At 36.3% G+C, this 26,082-nt stretch overlaps 1 protein-coding gene across 10 annotated transcripts in view; it reads right to left on the reverse strand.

Annotated features, from left to right (window-relative positions):
• TDRD5 (tudor domain containing 5) overlaps positions 1–26,082 on the reverse strand; it is a 108,053-nt gene that overhangs the window by 72,277 nt on the left and 9,694 nt on the right. For 9 of the 10 annotated variants that reach the window (XM_082380846.1, XM_082380845.1, XM_082380844.1 and 6 more), the window contains 2 exons: positions 25,483–25,890; positions 23,344–23,537 (listed from right to left, as the gene is read on the reverse strand). In XM_082380846.1, the coding sequence (XP_082236972.1) occupies positions 23,344–23,537; positions 25,483–25,890 (602 nt within the window). The remainder of the gene's footprint in view (positions 1–23,343; positions 23,538–25,482; positions 25,891–26,082) is intronic. The other variant, XM_082380848.1, reaches the window with a different exon arrangement.

The following is a 26,082-nucleotide window of genomic DNA, read 5'->3' on the forward strand; positions in this document are numbered from 1 at the left end:
ATCTAGAAAAATGGTACAGATGAACCAGTTTGCAAGGCAGAAATAGAGACACAGACATAGAGAACAAACGTACGGACACCAAGGGGGGAAAGAGGGGGTGGGATGAATTGGGAGATTGGGATTGACATATATACACTAATATGTATAAAATAGATAACTAATGAGAACCTGCTGTATAGCATAGGGTTTCTACTTTGTTGTACAGTAGAAACCAATACAACATTGTAAAACAACTATACTCTAATAAAAAAACATAAAAAAAAAATCCCCAAGTTAAAAAATTATGGCATACCCATAGTGCCATTAAAAATTATGTTGCATTATAATATTTAACAATGTGGGATGTTCATAATTCATAATTCTGACTAAAAAAAGCAAGTCACAAACCTGAACCAGAATGATGTTAAATTTTATTTTTTTAAAAAAGAAAAAGTCAACTTTTCTGGGTGATAAAAGAATATGTGATTTTAATTTTCTTCTGTGCTTTCCTGTCTTTCAAATCTTTTGCAATCTATCTGTATTACTTTTGTAATAACAGAAAAATTTTAAAAACATAGACACCTGGGTGATATTTAGAAACATGAGGGTGGAAGCATTTTGGAAGGAAGATACACGAAGCTAAAAGCAGAAAGGAACAGAAGTTACATCTTAGAGGAATATACAGCAGACCTTTTGGCCATATGGTAAAACATTAATACATTTCTGATAAAGATCACAAAACTGGCACAGACACACATACAGAAGTGATGCTTTCAACTGCTCAAATATTTGCTAAGTATCTCATTTGACTAAAAACTAGGAAGTATGAAATTTGACTTGCCAAACTAAAAATTTCATCTGAACTCACGGGAAAATAGGCAGGGAACAGCTACTCTAAGTTGGCCAGAGAATGCAACTTCCAGAGAATTGCACTAAAGAGCTACTGAAGGGCTCCTTTTGACAGTAATTGTTTAATAGATCCAGTTACTTGCTGAGGATGCTCTGAATAGACGCTGGAGCCAGGTCATCAGGGGAAATTTAAAATCCTTCTTTTTTTATGTTCAATACCAATCACAGCATCTAATTCATGTAAAAACTATCAATTATTTGAGTGAAAAAGTTAGTTGCAAACTAAGACCCAGCCCTGATTTTTAATTCATTTAAGACCAGAACTTCTTTTATAATTCCAGGTTTACCTACTTTAAATCTCATGCTGAATATTACAATAAGTTTTCTAAAAGTAGGGTAGGATGGGGTACTGATGAAATAAAATTATGTTAAGACAGGAAAAGAAAAATTAAACATAAAATTCTCTCTCCGCGCATTTGAACCGCTACCTGCTTTACTGTGTATTGTACATCTGCATTATACATTAACTAGATCCCCTTAAAAGACACAGGAATGCCTACTTGCCAAAAAACAAAAATAAAAGCAAAAAAACAATTTCCTCCTGGATCCAGCAAAGTAACTCCTTAGGAGATAAAATTCCTTTTTCAATCCTGTAGGGGGGTCACAACAACCTACTAATTGCCTTGTTGAACTATGTAAACTGTCAGTATGTTACTTTGATGTATAACCCTTTGTCTCAAACACTGATGTAACTGTGCCTTGACCTCTAACAGGTGGAACAGTTTTCAGAGCTTTCTGAAAGACTGCCTCCTGGGTTATAATTCTCAGGTTGGCTCGAATAAAATTTCCCATTTCTTTCTTAGATCGACTATCGATTAATTTTTTTCATTGACAGTACTCTTAGTTGTAAGGCTGGAGAACAAAGAAATGCCAGATCCCTGTTACTTGACCAAACACTCTTACGGGCAATAACCTGTTAATGGGAAGCGAAGTAACATCACTGTTAGCTGTGGTCTAGGTCTATAGACTAAGGCAGAGAATTCTGAAGAGCTGGGCTAGACAGTGTCTGAGGCTTCATTCATTAGAATGATAATAGCTAATCCATACTTGCCCATTCACATTTTCATCCCTCATCTAAACTTCCTCTGAAGAGGTCAAAATAAAGGAAATTGAATAGAATGTGGTAAATAGATTATTCATGTCTTGCAAAAACAGGGTTTAAATCTTTCTAACCATTTGCTTTTGTGAAATAAAGCAGGAAAATGGGAAAAGGTAGGATACTAATGAACAAGCCTGCCTGTTCCTCTTGCAGGTGAAAAAGAAACTCCAGTCCTCATTTTACAAACGAGAAACTGATTTTTTTTAAAATGTTTTTTCTATGACAAAAATAATATACGTTCACTGCAAAAAAATAAAATACAGATGATCAAAAACATTTGTCTAAATTTACAATTTAAATTTAATATTGTTATAAATTTACCTATTATTTTTCTGTAAATATAAAAACATATACATATACTTGTAGGGTTTTGAGGGAACACCCAGCAAACTGACAGATCTATAATGTTAAGTAATAGAAAGTTGTACTTTTTTTAAATAGAATTATGTGGGATCTGATAATTATGTAGAGTCTTTCCCACTAGGAAATTAAAATATGTAATTTAGGAATTAAAGCCCACTCCTTAGAACAAGATTTAAATGGTTCTGGTGGCAAAAACTTCAACTGGAAGTGAAATGTGGTTATTAGGTTACATCTATGAGGAATTCTTGGGACTGCAAAACATAGGATGAAACTCAAAGGAAAATAAATATAGAAAAAATATCTCTGTATCTCTCTCAGCCGTCTCCTTGGAGCCATGCCAGGAGTAAATGTCCTAAACTTGGCATGTGTTATTGCCTGGTTCTGACAGTTAAAGGCCGAGTCTTCCTGACCAATTCTATAGAGTTTGAGGTCTCCAAAAAAGAAATATGCACTATCATTCTTTAATATTTTTTTCTGGAATTTTTAGTCAGTACAATAAATTTAGAAAATGGAAATAAAAACTTTAAACATTGCAAAAAAAACAAAGCAAACTTACTATTTATAAACAGTAACTTATTCATAAACATTATCATGATCTATTTGGAAAACCTATGAGAATGTCATTAAAACAAGTTCAGTGAGGTGACCAGTTTCAAAACAATGTCTTTAAAAATCTGTTTCTTGGGCTTCCCTGGTGGCGCAGTGGTTGAGAATCTGCCTGCCAAGGCAGGGGACACGGGTTCGAGCCCTGGTCTGGGAAGATCCCACATGCCGCGGAGCAACTAGGCCCGTGAGCCACAATTACTGAGCCTGCGCGTCTGGAGCCTGTGCTCCGCAACAAGAGAGGCCGCGATAATGAGAGGCCCGCGCACCGCGATGAAGAGTGGCCCCCGCTTGCCGCAATTGGAGAAAGCCCTCGCACAGAAACGAAGACCCAACACAGCCAAAAATAAAAATAAACAAAGAATTACAAAAAAAAAAAAAGAGTAAAATATTAAAAAAAAAAAAAATCTGTTTCTTTCGTCATAAGCCATAAGCAGTTAGAATCCCATTCTCACTGGCAAGAAAAGTATTACCCTATACGGTACCTAAGAAAACATAAGGACTGTGCCAAACTCTAACGAAGAAAAGTATGTATCTGCAACTGAAGAGCAGAATACTGAATAAATACTGCAACATGTTATTGAATGAATACACTTAATGTAATGTGTGAAGGCTTCAAACGTTTTAAAACTTAATTCTAAGAGAAATCTCATTGAAATTTTAAAACTTACAAAAGTAATTCTAAACTTCCTGGAAAAAACAGAATAAAGTCTGAAAAGAGACTAATTAAGGGAGACTTGCCTTAACAAACACGAAGGTGAATTTAAAAGTACCAAAACTAAACAGCTGCTGACGAGAAAAATGTTGCCTGCCATTCCAGTAAACAATGAATATTGCTGGCTATCAAGCAACACCTCTCCACCCCGCTGCCATCCTGATGGTACACGCTGAGGGGAATTCAGGATAGAGGAAAGCAGGATACTGGCCCTAGAGAGTTAAGATGCATACCTAAGGAATAATTTCGATAAGCCTAGACTCCTGCATCTTCCCATACACAGAAAAGCACTGAAATCATTTACTTGAGGTGGCTGTTCTTTGTGATTATCAGTAATCTTTTTATGTTTGGCTGCATGTTCCCAATCTCCCCCTCCACCCCCTTCCTAGCTCCTCCCTTACCTTTTCCAAACACTTCCTCAGTTATCTGAGAGGCTGTCTCCCAGGCTATAGTCCTCAGTAAGGTCCCCAAATAAAACATAACTCACACACAACTTTTAGGTTGTGCATTTTTTTGCAGTTGACACAGTGTAGAACTGGCACAGAAACACAAAATTACACACCCCAAATTATAATCCAGCTAGATTAAAACTTTAAGTTTTCTTTTAAGCCATGAATCAAAGAGAAACCAATTTTTTTTTAGAGATTAACTATGATGCTATTATTTACTGAGGGTGTACAACTGTCAAGAACTATTCTAGACACTTTACAAATCTTAACCCATTTATGATACAAAAGTCATCCACACTTTACAGATCAGAAATCTGAGTTACAAAGAAGTTAATCAATTTGCCAAGTTTACATGGCTGAAAACTGGCAGTGGTGAAGTTCGACTCAGTCTAGTTTGAAACCTCACTCTCAACCATTCCCCCCCCACCAATTCCCACACAGGTCAACTAAAATCTCACTTTCCCCTGGAAGACGGTCTTGACTACTTTAGTCCTTTCTAGATTCCGCATGACAGAATTAGCACCTACATTACAGAATGTTCTATGTTCTTCATTCCTATGCAGCAGAAAGCATAAGCCACCAGAAAACATGAGATGTGGACCGAGGGGTGGAAAATGTATTTTGGGCTGCCCTGTTCTAGCTGTTTGTCTTGGGTCAACTTAACTTCTCTGAGTCTAGTTTTCTGCCATAACAATATTTTTCTCTTGAAGTTCTCATGAAGGTCCAATAAAGAAACATAAAAGAACTTTGTAATTTTAAGGCACTGTCCCAATATTTTTCATGCCTCTCATTCTCTTTCTCTCTCAGTCTGTACCTAATTAGATTATGTCTCAAATTCAGGGCAATTCTTGTCTCTTCCTTTTTTCTCTCACAGCTTTCACAATTTTTCTTTGCTTATGACCTTTGCTAGGACATTGGTTGCTAAGCAGACTTGCTGAATACTGAAACATTCAGGGTCCCAGTCTTTATTAACCTCCAAAGCTTTATTTCCCAATGGACCCCCAGCCCAAAGATGACTCAGGAACCCAACAGGTCTTCTGGCCCTGGAGACTTGCCTGGTCTAGCACTCTGAGAGCATTACACAGGAGGCACAGAACACCATTTATATTAAAGTCACATTGATTTAGATTCTACTTAGTTACATCATTCAGACATGGTAAATGTGCTTCTAATTCAGAATTTCACCTTGGGCAACATCACGAGCTTGGCAAGTTTCTCTTTGGTGTCTAACCCTGTCACTTCTCTCCCCTCCAAATCTGCATGTAGAATTCCCATGATCCTTGGATCTTCTTTAGGGTAAATTAATCTTTTGATTTGTGTATATGCATGTGTTACTATAAAATGGAGGTTTATGTTTTATTTATTCTTAGTGCAGATGAGCAGTTTAATTGAAGTCTTTGGATGACTATAATTTTGCGTAAGGCATTAGCATCAACAGTGGAAATGTTAGGCATTCCATTGCTGCTAGGGTCTTAGACGAAGGGAATTTGAGACAGATAAATATTTCAAAACTCATCAGAATGACTAGAAAACAGATAATGCCTATTCTGAATAATTATTTCTCTTGTGAACTTTCAGAATTTTTTCTATACAAAAAAAAAAAGTGAGCTGATCCTAATTTAAAGTTCATTGCTGCATTGCAATTTGAATAAAGCTTCTAAAGGCTGTTATTTGAGTCTTCAGCTGGAAAAATGACATATCTAGTTGCCATGTGTTCACTAGAGTTAATTTCCTAAGACTTATTGAGCATCTCCTTAGCATAGTAGGTTATTTAAGCTGAAAAAGATATGAGTTGTCTCCCTCTAGATGCTTATGCATATGCAGAACCATGAAGAACAATGTGAACAGACAAATCTGAGTTTAAGTTTTGGCAGTGAAACTTTCTAATTAAGAAATTATTTAACCTCTCACACATCAGTTGCTTTCTCTGTAAAACAGGAATTATAAGTCTAATATCCCAGATATCCTGTTTTATGAGTAACTTAAAATGAGACAATATAAGAAAGTGCAGGGCATATCATGGTCTCTCAAACAAATAACAGTTCCCTTTTTGTCTATAATATACTGCAGATTATGATGAGTGAGAAACCAATTTTAAACCTTCAAGCGGGGAAGAGCTTTGTAGGTATGAGATCAGAGGCAGAAGTAAAAGAAAAAGACTAATAGATTTGATATTCCTAACTTGTGAACTTCTATTTCAAAAAAGGAAAATGACAATTTAGAAAAATACATTTCTAGCCTATGACAGCCAAAATTCCTTCACTTCACTAAGTAAAAACTGACTAAGCAAACTTTCTTCCACTCATTAAGATGAGCATATCTCAAGAGAAAAATAGGCAAAGGAAGAGAACAGATAATTCATCAAAATAAATTAAAGTGACTAATAAACAATTTTAAAAGTTCAACTTTGTCAGTAACCAAAAATGGATATGAAACAATTAGACTATGTGTAGCTTTCGGTCAGAGAAAATATTTTTGTATTTAACCATGTTTCAAGAATTAACATTTGAGTTTTTAACAACCACATGAAATCCCAAGGGTTATATAACCAAAAGGTATGGAGAAAACAGACACTAACACACCATTTGTTGTAGAACATACTGATACTTTTCTGGATATCAGTTTGGAAAAAAATCATTTTCAAAAATGAAAATATTTTTTGATAAAATTAATGAAAAAGAGTCCAACAGTTCATTGTAACCTTCTGAATTTCAAAGATAAAGACAGGAATTGACAAACATACAGTCAGTGTATCTACCAAGGAAGATGACCATGCTGGTGTCAGGTCTCTCCAGCACAGGAAATGTCAGGAAAAATAAAAGAAATCTAAAAAACGGGGAAATCACTATGACAGGAACAGGAGTGAAAACTATCTTTTGGCAGTAGGGCTGTGAGTAACTTTCTTAGGCTGAGTTTTCTGTATTAAGAAAACTTCATCATTCAAAACAAAGTTATGGCTCCCACCCTCCTGCCATAAACAGGTGGAAAATAATGAGTTACAGATGTTAAATAACAGTGCTCAACTGAGCGGTGAGTCCTAAACTGCCTCACCTGACAGCCTGGAGAGTTCAGTCCGTAGCACAGAAAGAGGTAAGAGAAACAGATGAACTGAGGAGACAGATTCCAGTTTGGGGAGAAAAAGGATGCTAATATACAGGTAGGTATGGAGAGTAGGGATTGGCACAGAGAGATATAGCTCTGGAGGTCTGCAGAGGGACCCCTCAAGTTTCTGGATGAGTACTGATGTGTGCATAAGGCGGGGGAAGGGGATATTCTCTGAGGCTGGGGAAACAAACAATAAGAAGCAACAGGCCAAACAATACCCAGAGCTCACACAGAGCTGAGAAAAGTTAAGTGTTCCCACTAAGGCAGAATGGAAGGACCTCTTAACACACCCAGGTGAATCCTCAGAAAGGTAATGCCTCAGTGGTGGAGCCAAATTAGCCCTAGACTGAAGGTTTCTCTGGACTAGCAGTCTTAGCCTGCTAAGGGTTCTATAGCAAAATAGATTAGGTAGCTTTAAACAACAGAAATATATTTTCTCACAGTTCTGGAGGCTGGAAGCCCAAGATCAGGGTTCCAGCTAAGAAATAAAATATCGCTTACCATATCAGTAAATAAAGGATGTCGAAGTCATCAGCAATTGTAGCTACCCCAGACGGTGAGCCCTGAGGGAACTCAGGATAAAAACAAGGAATGCCCATCATCTAGCAGCCATTGGACTGCAGCTACTCCCAACGGGGCAGCCTAAGGAAACTCAGGATGGGAAATCATAGGATACTGGCCCCAGATAGCTGAGGTGCATATCAAAGAAATTATTTCAGTGAACCCAGACTCTTGCATCTTCCCCTACATAGAAAAGTGCTAACTAAATTCCATAACTTGAGATATCTAGTTTTCTTTTATTAACAGTAGTCTTTTGTTCCAACTACTTGGTATTGTTATAAAAACTCCTATATATCCTGGTTTCCCCCTCTTCCTCTTCAGAACAGTTTCCTCAGCGTTTATCTGAGAGGCTGTCTCCCAGGCTTGAAGTACTAAGAATGTCTGCTGAATAAAACATAACTCTCTACTTACAGGTTGTGCAATTTTTTTCGGTTGACACAGCATAGTTGGATCCTGGTAAGGATTCTCTTTCTGACTTGCAGATGGCTGCCTTCTTGCTGTGTGCTCTCACGGCCTTTCCTTGGTGTATGCACATGGAGGAGAGCAAGCTCTCTGGTTTCTCTTCTTATAAGGGCACTAATCCCATCACGAGGGCTCCACCCTCACAACTTCATCAAACTCTACTTCCCAAAGGCCCCATCTCCAAATACTATTGCATTGGGGGTTAGGGCTTCAACATATGAATTTTAAAGGAACACAATTCAATTGATAGTACCCGCCCTAACAAATCTTAAAAGCAAAACTCAAAATGATCGATTCCAAGTAAATTAACTGAGTGAAGCTCAACAATTCATAATGTCTAGCAGCTAATCAAAGTTACCAGCCATGCAAAGAGGTAGGAGAATGTGACCACATCAAGAAGAAAAATAGGGAATTCCCAGGTGGTCCAGTGGTTAGGGCTCCATGCTTCCACTGCAGGGGGCACAGGTTCGATCCCTGGTTGGGGAACTAAGATGCCGCATGCTGTGGTGCAGTCAAAAAAAAAAAAAAAAAAGAAGGAAAATGAATTCAAAACCCAGAAATGATAGAGATGATAAAATTAGCAGTTAAGATCATTAAAAGTTATTATAAATATGCTTATGTATATAAAGAAAGTATGAACATAATAAAGAAATAAATAAAGGACATAAAAAAGATCCAAGTGGAATATGTAGAACTTAAAAATACAATGTCTAAAATGAAAAATAATCTGGATGGGACTAAATGCAACAGAAGATCACTGAATTTGAAGACAGCAAGAGAAAGTACCTAAAATGAAGCACACAGTGGGGGAGGTGGAGGGGAAGAGACTCAGAGAAAAAAAAAGAACAGAGCCCCAACAATCCACAAGGAAATAACAAGCAGTCTAATATAGGCATCCTAGAAGAAGAGGAAAGGGGAAAAAATATTTGAAGACAAAAATTCTCCAAATTTTCTAGGAGGGTAGATCTTATGTTAAGTGTTCTTATCACAAAAATTTAAAAATAAATAAAAATAGGGAATTCCCTGGTGGTCCAGTGGTTAGGGTTCTGTGTGCTCACTGCCAAGGGCCTGGGTTCAATCCCTGGTTGAGGAACTAAAATCCTACAAGCCACGTGGCATGGCCAAAATAAATAAATAAATAAATAAACAAATAAGATAAATAAAATAAAATAAAAATAAAGAGGGCAGGTGATGAATATGTTTATCGTATTGGCTGTGGTGATGGTGTCAGAGGTATATAATTATCTCCAAACTCATCAAGTTGTATACATTAAACATATACAGCTTTTTGTATGTCAATCATACCTCAATAAAGATTTTTAATTAGAAATAAATTTCCAGATCTCATGAAAATTATAAAACCCATATGCAAAAGCTCAGTAAATCTCAACCAGAACAAATAAAGAAAACTCTACCAAGGGACACCAGAATGAAACTGCAGAAAAACAATGATAAAGAGAAAATCTTGAAAGCATCAAAGGGGAAAAAAAAAACCACGTTATGTACAGAAGAACAAAGATAAGAATGACTATAGATTTATTGTCAGAAACTATGCAACCAGACAGCAATGAAATTGTCTCTGAAGTTCTAAAAGAAAAAGAACTATCACCCCAGAATTCTATACCCAGAAAAAGCATCATTCAAAAATGAAGACAAAGACTTTTTCAGATGAACAAAAGCTGAGAATATTCATTGCCAACATATTTATGTTATAGGAAATGTTAAAATTTTCCAGGCAGAAGGAACATAATACTGAAGGGAAATTTGGGTGCAAAGGATTGGAGACTTCTAAAAATAAATAGGTAATTTATTTTAATATTTTTATTACTTAAATGTTGCTTATTCAAAATAAATATTTTAAAGCAAAAATAAAAATGCATTAAGGAGCATATAACATATACACAATTAAAATGTATCACAACAATGGCACAAAGGATGGGAAGAGAGAAATGTAAATCTATTGTTCTAAAGTTCTTAATCTACATGAAATAGTATAATATTACATGAGGATCAACTGTGATAAATTAAAAACATATGTTGAGAACCCTAAGGCATCCACTAAAAATATTTTTAAAGAGTCATAACTAATAAACAAATAACAGCAACAAAACAGAATCATAAAAAATACTTAATCAGGAATAAGGTAAGGATGTCCCCTCTCACCGCTGCTTTTCAATACTGTTCTAGGAGTCCTAGATAATTCAATAAGATAAGAAAAGGAAATAGAAAGCACAGCTGACCCTTGAACAACATGGATTTGAACTGTACAGATCCACTTACACACAGATTTGTGTCAGTAAATATATTAAAAAGTTTTGGAGGTTTATGACAAGTTGAATAAACTTGTAGGTGAACCGCGTAGCCTAGAAATATTCAAAAAATTTTTAAAAGGTATGTCATGAATGTATAAAATACATGTAAATACTGGTCTATCCTTAATAGGCATAAGATGAGTAATATTCAATATAAAAATAATGTCTTCATTTTCTTACTGTTTTATAACTGTGCTTTCAAAGAATTATATTACTGTACAGTATGTCTCTCGTAATTGGAGAAACTGCTCATCAGCCTATCATCACAGGTAAGTGGTTTTATAAAAAAATGGAACAATGCTTCCAATACTGTATTATGAATATAATACTGAATGTCATAAAAATTTTATAAGTCATTCATTAGTGTACAGGCTAGGCTACCATGAAGCAATCATATCGATTACTTTAGGCTATCATAAAGCAATCACATTGCTGCTTCTACAACATCAATGCATGAATCACTGTACCTGTAACTAATATTATTTTCTGTTTCACATTATCTTTTCATTTCTGATGTCTAGTGTTAGTAATATGTATAATATATACAGTGTTTTGTATCATGTAAAACAATATTGATATAAGTACTGACAGATGATTCATCTTGTAAACAGACAATATACACTTATGCTATTGATAAATATAGTAGAGTTCTGTAAATATATTTTTCTTATGATTTTCTTAACATTTTTTCTCTAGCTTCCTGTATTATAAGAATACAGTATATACTAACATATAATATATAAAACATGTTAATCAAATGTTTATGTTATCAGTAAGGCTTCTGGTCAACAGTAGGTTATCAGTAGTTGTTTTGGGGGAGTCAAAACATATATGCAGATTTTTGACTGTGCAAGGTGTGGGCACCCCTAACCCCTGCAGTATTCAAGGGTCAACTGTATAATAATTAAGAAGGAAGAAATACAACTATCTTTGCTTGAAGATGACACATTTGTCTATATAGAAATCCCAAAGAATCAACCAAAAAACCGGAATGAATATGCAATTATAGCAACGTTGGAGAATACAAAGTTAATAATACAAAAGCCAATCACTTTCCTATATACTAGCAAGGAACAAGTGGAATTCTAAAGGAAAAACACATAGCCATTAACATTAGTGTTCCCAAAATGAAACACTTAGATATAAATCTAACAAAATAGGTACAAAATCTATACGAGGAACAATACAAAACACTGATGAAAGATATCAAAGAACTACTACTAAATAAATGGAGAGATATTCCATGTTTACAGACAGGAAGACTCAATACTGTCAAGATGTTAGTTCTTCCCAACTTGATCTAAAGATTCAATCCAATCCCAATCAAAATCCCAGCAAGTTTTTTTGGGGGGATATCAACAAATCAATTCTAAATTTTATATGGAGAGACAAAAGACCCAGAATAGCTACCTCAATATTGAAAGAGAAGAACAAATTTGGAGGACTGACACCATCCGACTTCAAGATTTACTATCAATATAAAGCTACAGTAATCAAGGCAGTGTGGTATTGGCAAAAGAATAGACAAAGAGACCAATGGAATAGAACAAAGAATGCTGATGTAGATCCTCAAAAATATAGCTAACTGATCTTTGACAAAGAGAAAAGGCAATACAATGGAGAGAAGAGAATCTTCAACAATGGTGCTGGAAAAACTAGACATCCACGTGCAAAAAACTGAATCTAGACACAGACCTTACACCCTTCACAAAAATGAACTTAACATGGATCACAGACCTAAGTGTAAAATACAGACTATTAAAACTCCTAGAAGACAACATAGGAGAACACATAGATGACCCTGGGTATGGTGATGAGTTTTAGATACAACACCAAAGATATGATCCATAAAAGAAATAAGTGACAAGCAGGACTTCATTAAAATTAAGAACTTCTGCTCTGTGAAAGACAATGTCAAGAAAATGAAAAGACAAGCCACAAACTGCCAAAAAAAAAAAATTGCAAAAGACATATCTGATAAAGAGTTGTCATACAAAATATACAAGGAACCCTTAAAACTCAACAGTAAGAAAACAAACAACCTAATTAAAAACTGGGCAAAAGATCTGAGCAGACATCTCACCAAAAAAGATATACAGACAGCAAAGTAAGCCTATTAAAATTTGTTCAACATCATATGTCATTAGAGAATTGTAAATTATAACAGTGAGATACCACTATATACCTAGTAGAATGGCCAAAATCCAAACACTGACCACACCAAATGCTAATGAGGATGTGGAGCAACAGGAACTCTCATTCACTGCTGGTGGTAATGCAAAATGATACAGCCACTTTGGAAGGGAGTTTGGCAGGTTATTGCAAAACTAAACTAAACTCTTATCATACGATAGAGCTATCATGCTCCTTGGTATTTACCCAAAGGAGCTGAAAACTTATGTCTACACAAAAAACTGCACACAGATGTTTATAGCAGCTTTACTCATAACCAAAACCTGGAAGCAACCAAGATGTCCTTCAGTAGGTAAATGGATAAACTGCAATATATGCACACTATGGAATATTACTCAGCACGAAAAAGAAATGAGCTATCAAGCCATGAAAAGACATGGAGGAACCTTAAATGCACATCATTAAGTGAAAGAAGGCAATTTAAAAGGCAACATTTGTATGATTCCAACTATATGACATTCTAGAAAACACAGAACTATAGAAACAGTAAAAAGATCAGTGGTTGCTAGGGGCTAGGGAGGAGGGAGAGAAGAGCAGATGGAGCACAGAGGATCTGAGGGGCAGTGAAACTATTCTGTGTGATACTACAATGGTGGATATACGTCACTACACATTTGTCAAAACCCACAGAATTTACAATACCAAGAGTGAACCCTAATGTAAACTGTAGACTTTGGGTGATTATGATGTGTCAATGGAGGTTCATCAACTGTAACAAAGGTACCACTCTGCTGCAGGATGCTCATAGTAGAAGAGGCTGCATGAATGTGGGGGCAGGGAGTATATGGGGACCCTCTCTACTTTCTGTTCAACTTTGCTGTGAACCTAAAATTGGTCTAAAAATTTTATTTTTAAAAATTAATCCAAAAGAAAAAATAGGAAAAAACCCCACAAAAATCAGCTTTAAATCAAACCATACCAGTAATTACACTAAATATAAATGGTATAAACACCCCCATTAAATGACAGAGATTGACAAATTAAATAAAGAAGCAAGACAACCATATACTGTCTAAAGGAAACACATTTTAAATATAAAACAGGTATGTTAAAAATAAAAGTATATAAAAACATACACAGTACTAACATCTAAAGAAAGCTAGCATCACTATGGTAATATCAAACAAAGTAGACTCCAAAACAAGGAACATTATGAGCCATAAAGAGGGACATTTCATAATGACAGATAGAGCAATTCATTAGGAACACATATCAATCCTAAATATGTATGCACCTAACAGAGATTTATAATATCTGAAGCTGAAAGGTAAAATAGACAAATTCACAATTATATTTGAAGATTTCAACACTGATCCTGCAGTAATTAATGGAAAAAGTAGGAAAACATCAGTAAAAATATAGAATTCCTGAATGACACTACAACCAACTTTACTAATTGACATTTATAAAACACTCTACCCAAATATAGCAGAGAACACTCTACCCAAACATTCCTTCAAAGTAGATATGAAACATTCACCCACATAAATATATTTTGGGCCACATAAGTCTCAATATATTTACAAGGAATGAAATCAGACTATGTTTTCTTAACACAATCAAATTAAATTACAACTCAACATCTCTGAAAAGTCCCCAAATATTGGAAATTAAACAACATGCTGTTAAATAACCCATAAGACAAAAGAAATCACAAAGGAAATTAGAAAATATTTTGAACTAAATGAAAATACATCACATCAAAATTTGTGAGATACAGCTAAAGTAGTACTTAGAGAAAATCCATAGCCTTAAATGTTTGTATTAGAAAAGAAGGACAAAAACCAATGAACAAATTTTCTTTTCTTGCTCTTAAGGTAAATATTAACCCAAAATAAACAGAAAGAAGGAAATAATAAAGATAAGCACAGAAATAAATGAAATAGAAAACAGGGGGGAAAAATCAATCAAACCAAAAGCTGGTTCTTTGAAAAATCACTGGATAAATCTTCAGCCAGACTGATCATGAAAAAAAGAGAAATTATCAATATTAGGAATGAAAGAAGGAGCTTCACCATAGATCCTACAGATCTTAAGAAGACAATGAGTGAATATTATAAACAAATTTATTTCAACAAATTTGACAACTGAGATGAAATGGACATGTTCTTGAAAGACAAAGTATCAAAGCTCATTCAAAAAGAAATGGATAATCTGGGACTTCCCTGGTGGCACAGTGGTTGAGAATCCGCCTGCCAATGCAGGGGACACGGGTTCGAGCCCTGGTCCAGGAATATCCCACGTGCCACGGAGCAACTAAGCCCATGTGCCACAACTACTGAGCCTGTATGCTGCAACTACTGAAGACCGCACACCTACAGCCCATGCTCCGCAACAAAGAGAAGCCACTGCAATGAGAACCCCGCACACCATAACGAAGAGTAGTCCCCGCTTGCCGCAACTAGAGAAAGCCCACGCGCAGCAAGGAAGACAGAACGCAGCCAAAAATAAATAAATAAATTTATTTTAAAAAAAAAGAAATGGATAATCTGAATAGCTCTTTATCTGTTAAAGAAACCAGGTCTGTAATTTAAAATCATTACCCAAAAAATCCCCAGGCCCAGACTGCTTCACTGATGAATTCAGTGAAATGTTTAGGGAAACCTAATACAAACTCTTGCCAAAAAAAAGAAGGAAAACGTCCCAACTCAGTTCAAAAGGCCTGTATTACCATGATTCCAAAACCAGATAAAACAATACAAGAAAACTACAGAACACTATACCTTATGAACATTAACACTAAGGTCCTTAACAAGAAAACAGCAAATCACATCCAGCAATATATAAAAAGGCTAATACATGACGACCAACATGCTGGATTCATTCAGCAACAAAAGGTTGCTTTAATGCTAAAAAAAAAAAAAAAAAAAAAAATCAATGTAATTTATCATATAAAGAGATTAAAAAAGAAAAGGCTCTACAGAATTCTGACTCCAATTACAATGTGTGTGAGGGTGTTTCCCCATATCCAAGCAATTCTTCAACACAAGCTGGGTATCCTACAATTCAACTCAATTCTGACATTGGAGATAGCATTCAGATTCCAAGGTTAAGGGCCAAGTTCTACAAGACTGAACCCCCACCCCATCCTCTGACTTCAGATGACAATTGCAAGTCCAGGTTGTTACCTGAGCTTCTGATCCAGTGGCTACAAATCAGGTTTCCACAACCCTCTCCTTGGGTTCAGTTTAATTTGCTATAATGGCTCAAAGAACTCAGAGAAACATTTTAATTACTAGATTACGGGTTTATCATAGAAGGATATAACTCTACACCATACACAAAAAGTAACTCAAAATGGATTAAAAACCTGAACGTAAGACCACAAAACATAAAAATCCTAGAAGAAAACTTAGATGGTGAGCTCCTTGACCTCGGTCTTGGAAATGATATTTTGAATTTGACACTGAAAGTAAAGGCAGCAAAAGCAAAAATAAACAAGTGGGACTACATCAAACTAAAAATCTACGGCACAGAAGACCTCGATAAAATGAATGGGAGAAAATATTTGCAAATCTTATATTTGATAAGGGGTTAATATCCAAAATATATAAAGAACTCTCACAACTCAACATCAAAAAAAACTAAATAATTCAATTAAAAAATGAGCAAAGGATCTGAACAGACATTTTCCCAAAAACATACAGATGGCCAATAGGTAAATGAAAAGTGACTTGATATCAGTAATCATCAGGGAAATGCAAACCAAACCACAATGAAATATCACCTAACACCTGTTAGAATGACTACTATCAAAAAGACTAGAAATAACAAATGTTGGCAAAGGTGTGGAGAAAAGGGAACCCTTGTGCACTGCTGGGGGGAATATAAATTGGTGCAGCTACTCTGAAGAACAGTACAGAGAAACACCATATCATCCAGCAACTCCACCACTGGGTATTTATCCGAAGGAAACAAAAACACTAACTCAAAAAGATATCCGCGCTCCCATGTTGACTGCAGCATTATTTACAATAGCCAAGACATGGAAACAACCTAAGGGTCCATCGAAGGATGAATGGATAAAGAAGTTGTGGAATATGTATATCAGCCATAAAACCAGAAGGAAATCCCACAATTTGTAATAACAATGGATGAACCTTGAGGGCATTATGCTAAGTAAAATAAGTCAGACAGACAAATACTGTATGATCTCCCTTACATGCAAAATCTGTTAAACAAAAATAACAACAACAAAAACCCAAACTCTTAGAAACAGAGAACAGATGGGTGGTTGCCAGAGGCAGCATGCTGGGGGTGGGCAAAATGGGTAAAGGTGGTCAAAAAGTACAAACGTCCAGTTATAATCAGTCCTGGGGATGTAATGTACAGCATGGCAATTATTACTTATATATATATTAACTGTATATTAATAATAATATATATTCTATGTTAATAATAATATGTATTCTATAATTAAAAGTTGCTAAGAGAGTAAATCTTAAAAGTTCTCATGACAAGAAAAACAATTTGTAACTATGTGTGGTGATGGATGTTAACTACACTTACTGTGGTGATCATTTCACAATACATACATATATCTAATCCTGTTGTAATCCTGTTGTACTGAAACTAATATAATGTTATATGTCAATTATATCTTGATTTTTTTAATGAATGAAAAATAAATAAATAAAAATAAAAAGATATAACTCAGGAAAAGTCAAATGGAAGAGATATATAGGGCAAGGTATATGGGGAGGGGCGAAGAACTTCCATGCCTTCTCCTGGCATGCCATTCTCCCCAAATCTCTAGGTGTTCACTAACCTGGTAGCTCTCTAAACCCAGTCTTTTGGGGTTTTTATGGAGGCATCATTATATCAGCATGACTGATTAATCATTGGCTATGACTGAACTTAATCTCCAACCCTCTAATTACATGGCTGGCTCCAACAGCAACCCATCCTTAGGTGCTTTCCAAAAGTTACCTCATTAAAATAACAGAAGATACCTTTATTGCTCTCTTTACTTAGGAATTTCCATAGGTTTTAGGAGCTCCGTGCCAGAAAAGGATGAAGACCAAATATATATATTTCTTATTATAAATCATAGTATCACATCCTATAATCATCTCAATGGATGGAGAAAAATTCAATATACATTCACAGAAAAAATTCTCAGAATCTAGGAATAGAAGAGTATTTCCTCAATCTAATATAGGGCATTCATAAAAATGCTACAGTTAACATAATAGTTAATGATGAAAGAATGAATGCTTTTCCCCTATAGTTAGGAACCAGGCAAGAATTTTTACTCTCACCACTTCTATTCATTATTAAACTAGAGAAACTAGCCTTTGTCATAAGGTAAGAAAAAAAAAGCCATATAGATTGAAATGGAAGTAAAACTGTTTTTACTCCCAGTATAAACTAGAGATGAGTTTATCAAGTACCTTGATTCAAGGTCACAGGATACAAGGTCAATATACAAAAAAAATTGATTTTCTACATACTAGCAATAATTAATTAGAAAATAAATTGACAATACCTTTTATAATAGTATCAAAAATATGAAAAATGTAGCTGTAAGTTTAAGAAAATATATGCAAGCCTTGTGTACTGAAAACTATAAAACAGTGCTGAGAGAATTTACAGACCTAAATAAATGGAGAGCTATACTGTGCTCAGGAATCAGCAGATTCAATATTGTCAAGATGGGGCTTCCCAGGTGGCGCAGTGGTTGAGAATCTGCCTGCCAATGCAGGGGACATGGATTCGAGCCCTGGTCTGGCAAGATCCCACATGCCGCGGAGCAACTGGGCCCATGAGCCACAATTACTGAGCCTGCGCGTCTGGAGCCTGAGCTCCACAACAAGAGAGGCCGCGATAGTGAGAGGCCCACGCACCGCGATGAAGAGTGGCCCCCGCTTGCCACAACTAGAGAAAGCCCTCGCACAGAAACGAAGACCCAACACAGCCATAAATAAATAAATAAATAATAAAAAATTAAAAAAAAAAAATATTGTCAAGATGTCAATTCTCCCCAAACTTATCTATAGATCCAACGCAATTCTCATCAAAATCGCAGAATAATTATTTTTGGTAGAAATTGACAAGCTGATTTATATCAAATTAAGTTTATATGGAAATTCAAAGAACCTACAGTAGCCAAAGCAATTTTTAAAAGAACAAAGCTGTAGGACCTAACCATATAATTTCAACATATTATAAAACTACAGTCATCAAGACAGTGTGATACTTCCAAAAAGACAGATCAATGTAGATCAATGGACCAGAATAGAGAGAGAGACAGAGAGTCCTGAAAGAGACCTACACATACATGAGATCAACAGATTTTACAGAAGTGTCAAAGTAATAAAGTAGTCCAGTGAGGAAAGAGTGTTTTTCAAAAATAGTGCTGGGGACTTCCCTGGCAGTCCAGTGGTGAAGACTCCAAGCTTCCAATGCAGGGGGTGCATGCTGGATCCCTGGTTGAGGAACTAAGCTCTCACGTACCGTGCCCCATGGCCAAAAAATAAATAAATAAAATTAAATTTTAAAATAATAGAAATTTTTAAAATAGTGCTGGAATAATTGGCTATCCATATGCAGAAAACTTTGATCCATACCTGGTACCTTACACAAAAATTAACTTGAAATAGACCTAAGAACTAAAATCAAAAAACTTCTAGAAGAAAACATAGGAAAATATTTTTGTGACTCTGGATTAACCAAATATCTATTAGGTAGGCAAGAACCAAAAGAAAAAAATAAATAAATTAGATTTCGTCAAAATTAAAGACTTCTCCACAAAAGACAGGATTCAGGAAATGAAGAGGTAAGCACAGACCAGGAGAAAATATTTGCGAAACATGTCTCAATAAAGGACTTGTAACCAGCATACATAAATAACTCTTCCAACTCAATACAAAGAAAACTCGATTTTTAATAATGAGCAAAAGATATTATTAGACACTTCAAAGAAGATATACAAATGGCAAATATACTTACGAAAGGATACCCAATATTATTCATCATTAGAGAAACTTCAGTTAAAGCCATAATGAAATACTACTATACACGCACTCAAATGGCTACTGTTTTTTAAACTGATAACATCAAATGTTAACAAAGATGCAAGTGGAACTCTTATACATAGCTCATGAGAAAGTAAAATTGTACAGCCACTTTGGAAACAGTTTGGCAATTTCTTAAAAAGTTAAACTTACTGTCTGACCCAACAATCCTACTCGTAGGTATTGGCCCAAGAGAAATGAAGTCAATGTTCATACAAAGTGTAAGCAAATGTTCATAGCAGCTTTATTCATAATACCCTTAACAGGAAACAACCCAAATATTATCTAATGGTGAATGGATAACAAACTGAGGTATATCAGTACAGTGGAATGATACTCAACAAGAAAAAGGAACAAACCACTGATAAATCCTGGATGAATCTCAAAAGCATCCTGTTAAAGAAGCTAGACACAAAAAGCTAAGCATTATTTAACCCCACTTATATGAAACTCTTGGAAAGTCAAAATTATACTTATAGAAAGCAGTGGTTGTCTGTAGCTGTAGTTGGGGAAAGAGATCAACTACAAAGTGGCATGAAGGAACTTTGGGGAGATGATGGAAATGCTGTTTCTTGATTTTGATGGTGATTACACAACTAGATACATATGTTAAAACTCAAGGGCTTCACCAGAAAACTACTAAAGCTAATCAATGAATTTGGTAAAGTAGCAGGATACAAAATTAATGTACAGAAATCTCTTGCATTCCTATATACTAATGATGAAAAATCTGAAAGTGAAATTAAGAAAACACTCCCGTTTACCATTGCAACAAAAAAGAATAAAATATCTAGGAATAAACCTACCTAAGGAGACAAAAGACCTGTATGCAGAAAATTATAGGACACTGATGAAAGAAATTAAAGATGATACAAATAGATGGAGAGATATACCATGTTCTTGGATTGGAAGAATCAACATTGTGAAAATGACTCTACTACCCAAAGCAATCTACAGATTCAATGCAATCCCTATCAAACTACCACTGGCATTTTTCACAGAACTAGAACAAAAAATTTCACAATTTGTATGGAGACACAAAAGACCCCGAATAGCCAAAGCAATCTTGAGAACGAAAAATGGAGCTGGAGGAATCAGGCTCCCTGACTTCAGACTATATTACAAAGCTACAGTAATCAAGACAGTTTGGTACTGGCACAAAAACAGAAATATAGATCAATGGAACAGGATAGAAAGCCCAGAGATAAACCCACGCACATATGGTCACCTTATCTTTGATAAAGGGGGCAAGCATATACAGTGGAGAAAAGACAGCCTCTTCAATAAGTGGTGCTGGGAAAATTGGACAGGTACATGTAAAAGTATGAAATTAGAACACTCCCTGACACCATACACAAAAATAAACTCAAAATGGATTAAAGACCTAAGTGTAAAGCCAGACACTATCAAACTCTTAGAGGAAAACATAGGCAGAACACTCTATGACATACATCACAGCAAGATCTTTTTTGACCCACCTCCTAGAGAAATGGAAATAAAAACACAAATAAACAAATGGGACCTAATGAAACTTAAAAGCTTTTGCACAGCAAAGGAAACCATAAACAAGACAAAAAGACAACCCTCAGAATGGGAGACAATATTTGCAAATGAAGCAACTGACAAAGGATTAATCTCCAAGATTTACAAGCAGCTCATGCAGCTCAATAACAAAAAAACAAACAACCCAATCCAAAAATGGGCAGAAGACCTAAATAGACATTTCTCCAAAGAAGATATACAGATGGCCAACAGACACATGAAAGAATGCTCAACATCATTAATCATTAGAGAAATGCAAATCAAAACTACAATGAGGTATCATCTCACACCGGTCAGAATGGCCATCATCAAAAAATCTACAAACAATAAATGCTGGAGAGGGTGTGGAGAAAAGGGAACACTCTTGCACTGTTGGTGGGAATGTAAATTGATACAGCCACTATGGAGAACAGTATGGAGGTTCCTTAAAAAACTAAAAATAGAACTACCATACGACCCAGCAATCCCACTACTGGGCATATACCCTGAGAAAACCATAATTCAAAAAGAGTCATGTACCAAAATGTTCATTGCAGCTCTATTTACAATAGCCAGGACATGGAAGCAACCTAAGTGTCCATCATTGGATGAGTGGATAAAGAAGATGTGGCACATATATACAATGGAATATTACTCAGCCATAAAAAGAAATGAAATGGAGGTATTTGTAATGAGGTGGATGGAGTTAGAGTCTGTCATACAGAGTGAAGTAAGTCAGAAGGAGAAAAACAAATACCGTATGCTAACACATATATATGGAATCTAAGGAAAAAAAAAAAAAAAAAGGTCATGAAGAACCTAGTGGCAAGATGGGAATAAAGACACAGACCTACTAAAGAATGGACTTGAGGATATGGGGAGGGGGAGGGGTGAGATGTGACAGGGTGAGGGAGTGTCATGGACATATATACACTACCAAATGTAAAATAGATAGCTAGTGGGAAGCAGCCGCATAGCACAGGGAGATCAGCTCGGTGCTTTGTGACCGCCCGGGGGGGGGGGTGGGATGGGGAGGGTGGGAGGGAGGGAGATGCAGGAGGGAGGAGATATGGGAACGTGTGTATATGTGTAGCTGATTCACTTTGTTATAAAGCAGAAACTAACACACCATTGTGAAGCAATTATACTTCAATATGGATGTTTAAAAAAAAAAAAAAACTCAAGGGCTTCCCTGGTGGCGCAGTGGTTGAGAATCTGCCTGCCAATGCAGGGGACACGGGTTCAAGCCCTGGTCTGGGAAGATCCCGCATGCCGCGGAGCAATTGGGCCCGTGAGCCACAACTACTGAGCCTGCACGTCTGGAGCCTGTGCTCCACAACAAGAGAGGCCACAACAGTGAGAGGCCCGCGCACCGCGATGAAGAGTGGCCCCCACTTGTTGCACCTAGAGAAAGCCCTCGCACAGAAACGAATATCCAACACAGCCAAAAATAAATTAATTATTTTTAAAAAACACAAAAATACTCAAACTGTACATTTTCAACGGGCAAATTTTACTATATGTAAATTATGTTACTAAAGCTAATTTTTTTAAGTTACAGAAATGAAGCACTTTTATGTCTTTAATTTCCACGTGCTTATTTTGAGCTCTACTTAGGTTGTTATCTTGCTGACTTAATCAGGCTTTTGTTGGCTTTATTCTAGTAGGTTTTACTCAAAGTCCTTCAGCATTATAGTCACAGAAAAATACCAGGATTGCAGTGCTCAGGGCCAGCCATTCAGGTGAAGATATTCATGAGTTAAGTCGCAAATACGCTTCTATAACTTTGGTGAGAAGCTGGAACTAGAGATACAGATTTGGGAGTCATCTGCAGAAAACAGCTGAAACCATGGAGTTGATAAAATTGTACTCTTTTCTCACTGCCACCTCTCATTTCTTACTAATCCACAGAACCATAGAAAATGCTTACGTTAAATGTGAAATAAGTGAATGACTTGAATTTTAAAAGGTCAGCTTTTCCATGAGAGCTAAGTAATAGCCACTGAATTTAAACACGTGTTTGGTGTATTTATAACTCCAAAGTCGGATATCTCACCTGGTTTAATTTTTCAGTGTGATTCAGCCTTGAAGTCTCCACCACATTTGACCTAGAAATATTCTCCACGTCCAGTATTTGCTTCGGTGGTTCCCTGTTTGAAGTGGGTTGTGAAAAGCGTGCCATTGCTACTGGGGAGACTGTGGGATATGACCCTTGTTGCTTCCTTCTAAAAGGCTGGGTAAAAATTTTACCTTTTGCGAATAAAAGAAGAGGAGAGAAAAATTATCACTAACAATTTCTAGTTTTCTGGTGTTTATATATAGAGGCTAGGCCCTCAACTTAGAAATAAAAATTAAGTAAGCTTACATTTTTATATTAAGCCAATAAAATTTACATACAAGGGAATGATTAGTCACCTACAGAAGAAAACCAAGAGATCATAAGTGTGTTACTGAAGGTTGGGGCTATCTAAAACTCCACTTAAGGACACCTGAATGTAATTACAAAGAGGCAGGATTCAATAGGTATAAACCTAAAAAGCTGTATCCTGTTTAGGAGACCAAAAAGTCTTCAAATAAGGAATCTGCTTGAATTATGCTTTTCAAACTGGATAACCATCTAGTGGTATGGGGGGAGGGGGTGGGGAATGAAAAGCTACAGAATAAAGGATATTCTTCTACAGTATAGATTTTTTTTCTTCAAGATTTGTAGGGAGGGGAATACTACAGGAGAGGTATATTCTGTTATACAACATGAAAGACAGATCACTGGACCCCACCATGGCCTAGCTCTTTCTTTACCCTAAGATCAAGCTCACACACACACAAAAAATTACTTCCAAGATATCCTGATGAGGAGTAAGGTACCATGTATGAGGAAAATGAACAATTCAATCACTGGGAAGGAATATCCACCCCCCCACAAGTCAGTAAGTTGGCAAACTGCTTTATACAACTCAATCACACATAAGTTTAATAGCATGAGTTACTCTCCCAAAGTTTGAGCACCGCAAGAATACTGATACAGGGAGTTCCCAGGTGGCCTAGTGATTAGGATTCCGGGCTTTCACGGCCGTGGTCTCGGTTCAACCCCTGGGGGTCAGGGAACTGAGATCCCACAAGTCGCGCAGCAGGGCCAAAAAAAAGTTTTTTTTAAAATTTTTAAAACAAATACTGATACGGTTGAGGTTTAGACTCAAAACACTCAGTGGCCCCCATAGCCTTCCCTGACCAGAGCCTGTAAACCCCCTAGCATATTCTTGTCAAATTACACTTCCCACCACAATTTAAATATTGGTTTGTAAATTCATGATATTCTCACGGTTCACCTATATTAATCTAAATACAAATTTTGAGAAAAAGAAAAATCATTGAAATGGGCATAGAATTCCCCAAATAGGCAGTGTATAGATTCTATACTGTCAAGGGTCTAGAGGGACACTATACAAATGATCACATCAGTTTTCTGGGCCTTTAAGAGAGACAGTGATTGGGTAGGAAAAGCACTGAATGAGCAGTAGTAAGAGTTCAGTATCTAACTCTAGCTGTACCACTTTTCAAGTCATGAAATTTTCAGAACGTCATTTAACTTTCTTGAGCTTTGGCTTCCTTATCTATAAGGATAAGATTGGGTTACTCACCCAATGTGTCTATGGTATGAGAATCCAAGGTAAATTGCTATACAAATAAGGTGGTTATCGTTACACTACATCAATTACTACAACGCCTGCTAGGATATCAAAGATCAGTGTTAGCAAAGATCAGATGGCAAATGCTACAAACTAGTATTATTTTTAAAACTTTTCATTTTCCATGTTATATCTTCTTTACCTGAACACATATAACTAATGTTCATTTACAGCACTCTAGAGAGAGCTGATCTTGCGTTTTCATAATAATAGCTACCACTTATTAGGAGCTTACTAAATGCCAGGCACTTTACAGACCCCCATCTCATTTAACCCTCAGCCTGACTCCAAGAGGTAAGTAGTATTATTCCTATTCTAGAGATGAGGGAACTAAGGCTTAGACATTTTAAGTAACTCGCCTGAGATCATACAGCTAGCAAGTGGTAGAGCCAGGATGCAACTTCAACAAACTGTTGGAGCTTAGCCATTACATACATACGTACATATGTACTACAACTGCTCCAAAGTCTGCTGATCTGCAACACAGTTACCAGTGCTAATATGCTTACCTGCTGGCCATCCTCTCTGCTTTTCCTCGGATAGGCTCTTCTTCAGCCTCAACAAAGAACCTGCTCTGGTCTGTTCTACAGAAATGACATCTGCAGCGGCATTCAGCACTTCAAACATAGAGAAGAAGCCATACTGCACATACTGGAATGATCGTCCAAATCGCTTGGCAAATGCGTTTTCAAAATCAGAAAGGAGAACAGGAGATAACGCCAAGAGGTCTTTCAACTCACTCTTCACGACAGCTGGAAGAATAGGGGGCACCCTTCCTCGGTAAGGTACTTGCCGTTGAGAGCTGGGCCCAGAGCAAACACTGGCCCTTCCCCTCCGCACGGAGTTTCGAACCTTATGGTTGCCCCTCTGTTTTGCAACTAAACTTGCTATTCCTTTGGTGGATTCATCTGGAATGGCTAAGGAGGTGTGAAAAAAGAAATCATATTTAGGTGAAAACTTCCTTCCTTCTTTATTCCTTGCATCTGTGGTTATATAATTTTTAACTCTCCAAGGAGCTGTGTATATAGGTGACATGATAAACACGAACCCTTGGTTGCTCCATTTCTTGCATTTTAGACAACAGCTTGTTAGCTTCTCTATTACAGGAT

The sequence above is a fragment of the Balaenoptera borealis genome (assembly GCF_965194805.1).
Source record: "Balaenoptera borealis genome assembly, chromosome: 1".
NCBI lineage: Eukaryota > Metazoa > Chordata > Mammalia > Artiodactyla > Balaenopteridae > Balaenoptera > Balaenoptera borealis.